This window comes from Gracilinanus agilis, chromosome 4, assembly GCF_016433145.1.
Source record: "Gracilinanus agilis isolate LMUSP501 chromosome 4, AgileGrace, whole genome shotgun sequence".
Lineage (NCBI taxonomy): Eukaryota > Metazoa > Chordata > Mammalia > Didelphimorphia > Didelphidae > Gracilinanus > Gracilinanus agilis.
The window spans coordinates 220099177-220103904 of record NC_058133.1 but is presented as its reverse complement, the minus strand read 5'-3'; the positions used below and the strand labels follow the sequence as shown (position 1 = coordinate 220103904).

General features: G+C 39.8%; 1 protein-coding gene across 1 annotated transcript; it reads right to left on the bottom strand.

Moving 5' to 3' along the window:
- Positions 1 to 213: 213 nt before the first annotated feature.
- LOC123246226 (60S acidic ribosomal protein P2-like) lies at positions 214 to 504 on the bottom strand. Its single transcript, XM_044675156.1, has one exon. It carries the CDS (start codon positions 502 to 504, stop codon positions 214 to 216), a length of 291 nt encoding a protein of 96 aa, XP_044531091.1.
- Positions 505 to 4728: the final 4224 nt, after the last annotated feature.

Below are 4728 nucleotides of genomic sequence, written 5' to 3'. Positions count from 1 at the left end.
GATATTCTTGATCTTTTGTTCTTCCAAATGAACTTTGTTATAATTTTTTTCTAATTCAGTAAAAAGGTTTCTTGGTAGTTTGATAGATATGGCACTGAAGAAGTAAATTAATTTGGGTTGGATTGTCATTTTTATTATATTAGCTCTTCCTACCCATGAGAAACTAATGTTTTTCCAATTGTTTGCAGCCCATGCATTCTCTTTGTGTGAGCATCACCCCACATGGATGCTCAGGAAAAAGAGCCCAAAGCCTACTTCATCATTGAACTCTTCTGACACAACAACCCCCTCCCCACCCCCACCACTCCTTGGCATGGAGGCCAGCTTACTGCTCCCCTGCCTGATCAGGTCCCCGATGCTTTTGCTGCTGAACTTGCCAATGACCTTGAGCCACTCCTCATTTGTCTCAATGCTGATGCTGTCTAGGATCTTCTTCAGGTCCTTGGAGTTGGAGGAGTCATTGCTGCCAAGGACAGCCAAAAGGTAGGGAGCCACATAGTGCATCCTAATGGCCTGAGTTCTGCTCAGGTGCTCATTTATTCTTTACATTAGTCTTTTATATTCATTTTACATTAAGTTTTTACTGTTTTTAGTATTAAATACTATATTCATTCTCTATGAAATGTGTTTTTGGTATGTATTGCTGGAGTGTCTAGAACAAATTAATTGTATTTACATTGATTCAAATGGAAATAATTGCCTCGGTTTTTGTCAGTTTTGGATTTCATGGATAGTTTTAAGATGAATTATTGTGGAAAACCAAGATATCACTACAGTTAGAAATAGGCTTTGAATCCACTCCATTCAATTCTATCAGAGAGAAAAGGAGGAAAGCAGAATGAAGCCATAGAACTGTGTCAAAATGAGACCACCTCTGGAAAATAAATGGAAAGGGAAATTGTGAGAGTTCCAAACAAAGACTTGTTTATAGACATTATTGATGGCTCACTTACTGTACTGTAGAATTTCCTAGCTACTCAGGGGGCGGAGATAAATAATTTGAGTTAGGAATGACATGGTCTGATAAATTATGATTTTTATACCCATAGCAGTTCATCAATTGAAGGAACTTGGAGAGTTTTAGTCTAGGGAAAGGAAGATCCATGAATGCTTATTTAATTTTGTTTTCTTTTGTGCTTTGCTTTTCTAAGGAGTGAGTGTACAGTGTAAAAAGGGGGGTAACTGAGAGATGGGGTGTGTTCTGGAAACCCCCTTTACTGAAAGGATATGGGTCCAAGCTACTCTCACCACCCCTCCTTACTTGGGAGTCCCTTGGGGATGTAACACGTGAGGAGGTTCCCCAAAATGGAAGTGCTGGGGTTGAGGGGATAGTAGGAGGTGTTGTGAGTTGAATGAGACGCAAATGGTCCCTGTCGATTACCCAGAGCTGGGTTATTTGAGCAGAAACCTCCCCCTACTCCAAACTGACTGCCCTCCAATATGGAGTGTTGTTGCCCCTTCTACTTACTCCCTGCCAAGATGCTGCCACCCTCCTAGAAGTCACTATCCAAAACTCTGTCTTAAATAACTCAACAGGGGTTTATTCAGGAACAAGGTATTTATGGATAAAGGGGAAAGATTTCAGGGAAGAGGGTGAGGGTGAATTAATATGGTCTAGTTTCAGTCTTTTCCAGGGCTGAGCAGTAACTTAGATTTTTTCTGTAACTTTCAATCTTCATTAACTGTCTCAAGACTCCAGTAAAACTCCTATCCTAAAAGGTTACAAATGGCTATAGAGGGAATGTAATATCTAAACCCAACCTAGGTTTGGTTAGGCCCCAAAGGCTGTCTCCCTCCCACCAGAGTCTCAGGTTCCTTGGCCAACAAGGGAAACTGCAATATTTGTTAACTGAAGATGCAGAATCAATTAGGCTGGCTATAGTAACAGAAGGTCTGGTAAAATCTCAGATTTAGGTTTTTTGAGATATTCAGGGTCCCATGGAAACACTGCCTCCCACCTTCCTGTCCTCCCCCAAAGTCCAGAGAACAGTGAATGTCCGTTGGTTTTTCCTTCCCAGAATTCTCAGCCTCAGCCCAACTGTCACCTCTCTTGGGTTCTCAGAATTCCACCAAAATGCAGTCTTGCTTGGCCCCTTGCTTAATCTGTTACAACAGTGAATATATTTCTTCAGAGGCTTTGCCTACCTGCAAAGTAGGTTGTTTGGAAATGGTGCCACCTAGTGCCTGAAATGTTTATACCTCAGTTGTTGGAAAAGAACTTGGGAAATACCATGGGGAAATCTCAGAATCACAAAATTTCAGAGTAAGCAAGGATTTAAGCAGTCATCTATTCCAAACCCATCCCCACTCAAAAATACCTCACTTTTATATTTCATATTAAGGTTTGCAAAATGCTTTTCATTTAATCCATGTAACAATCTTGTCAAGTTGGTGCTATTATTGTACCCATTTTCAAGGTGAGGAAATTGAGGCTTGAATATGCCCAGTGTCTAACAGATTTGAGGCAGCTTTGGAAATAGGATCTTCTGGGCTCCAAGTCTAGCATTCTGTCAGCTAGTCCTCACCAAATCAGCAAACAGTCTTTACTAGATTTCCCATGAAAGTGAACCCACCATCTCTTGAGACAGTCCATTGGACTTGGACTCTTTTAATTATTAGGAAGTTTTTCTTGACATAAAGCTTACATTTGCCTCTCTGCTCCTTCTATCCATTGCTGCTAGATCTGTGTTCTGGGGACAAATTGAGCAATTCTAATCCTTCTCCCACTAGAAAATGACTCAAGTACTTAAAGCTAGAAATCATGTATTCCTGTTTTAGTTCATGTATTTTTTTTTCAAATTGTCTTCAGTCTCTCTTGATTGCTTTTTGAGTTCCTGAAGTTCTTGAGTTAATTGAATTTTGAGATCTTCCAAAGCCTGTGTCCAATTTGCTGGATTTTCTTCCATTTCTTTTTCTATTTCATTTGCTCTCTTTTCACTTCCTGGAAAGAAGCTGTCAATTGTCTTTTCTTTTCTCTTTTTCTCCTCCTTCCAGTGCTATAAGATCCTCACTGATCTTACTTCTGGTCTTGAAGCTGACACCCTACTCTCTCTGTCTGTACCCCAAAATTCCCTATCTAACTTTCTTGACTATTGACCCTGCAAAATAGTCTTTGCAGGAAGTTTATAGTTCAGGTTGCTTTGATAGGGTAAGAGTAGATGGCAAAGTCACCCTCCAGACCTCCAGCCTAGAGGCTGTAAGTTTCCTTGATGACAGACAGATATATTCTTCTCAGTAAATCAGATATATTTCAAAACTGGAACTCAGGAACACAGGAGGTAGAAACAGATGGAAGTCCAGTTGATATATCTCTATTTAGAGTCTGGATAGCTGATCAGAGGGACCTCAGCTGCCAGGCCAAATGGCTTCCCACAGAAAGTCAGTTATTCTCCCTGACAGAAAGTGATCTCTCCAAGCTCCTCCAAGACAGGAACCAAAAAGAGCCTCTCCAGCACTCTGGTCCTCTTTATATCTCTTCCTGATCCTTCTTGGAACCTTTCCCTTGTATTCTGTCCATGAGCCAACCTGATTGCAAGCCTCTATCTTTTGGAAACCTTACTTATTCCTATCTTTTAATACTAATCTTCCAAGTTAGGTATCCACAATATAATAGAAACTTTCAAGATTAATGAGAGTAAGATTACTCATTTCTGGTGATTCACATATGCATAAATTACATTGCCAGAAGGAACCTGAAAATTATTGCCAATGATTATAAAGTCCTGGGAAAGAAACTGAATAGGGACATGGGTTCTCTCTCTCTCTCTCTCTCTCTCTCTCTCTCTCTCTCTCTCTCTCTCCACCCCCTTTCTCCTCCTTTCCCTCTCTTTCCCTCTCCCTCTTGCCTTTTGACTTAGAATAAATACTGAGTATTGGTTCCAAAGCAGAAGAGTAGTAAGGGCTAGGCAATTGGGGTTAAATCTATGAGATCAGGACTCATCTCCAGGTCCTATCTGCAGGCCTGGCCTATCTATCTAACTACCTGTATTTTACATTACATTACATAGCAATTTATTTGGGAAGTGAATAGCTCGCTAAGAAGGGAATTTCTGAGGATGAAATTTGGGCTTCTGGAGCACAGCTTAAAATGAAGAGAAATCATATTACTAGCTAGAGATGGAGTATACCTAATACACACTGAGACAACTCTATTGCCAGATGGCTTGCAAATCAAATCTAAATGAAGTTAAACTATAAAGGATGAAGGAGGGAAGAAGACTGTACATTTCCCAAGTTAGATCTTGTAGGGAGTAGCTATAAAAATGACTAGCAGTACCCAGAAATTCACAGGAGACAAAATTCAAGAAAGGAGTCAGTAATAAAACATACATTCTCAAATTTATAAAAGAAGATGCCTCAACAAACATTTAACCAACAAGGGGAACTAGAGAACCTAAGGCAAGGAGGCACATTTGATTCCATAGGTATGACTTTGCCTAACCCCAAGACCCAGTGCTGCATCATGAATCTGGATGGATATACCTAAATTTAAAAAAAAGATAGGCAAAAAGTTGGTGAAGTGAGCAGGTGTTTAACAGCCTAGTTCTAACACAAGTGTTCCAGTAAGCATTTTAAAAAAACTATCTGGTAATTCATTAGAGAGAGATGATGGACTAACATGCAGAATAGAGTACATTTTTTGATGTGACCAATTTGAGAATATGCTTTACTTAACTACTTATTTGATAGAGGTTCATTTTGTTTTGTTTTGTTTCTTTTTTGAGAGAA

Coding starts and splice junctions, on each gene's coding strand:
- LOC123246226 (XM_044675156.1), bottom strand. CDS start 504: ATGCACTATGTGGCTCCCTACCTTTTGGCTGTCCTTGGCAGCAATGAC.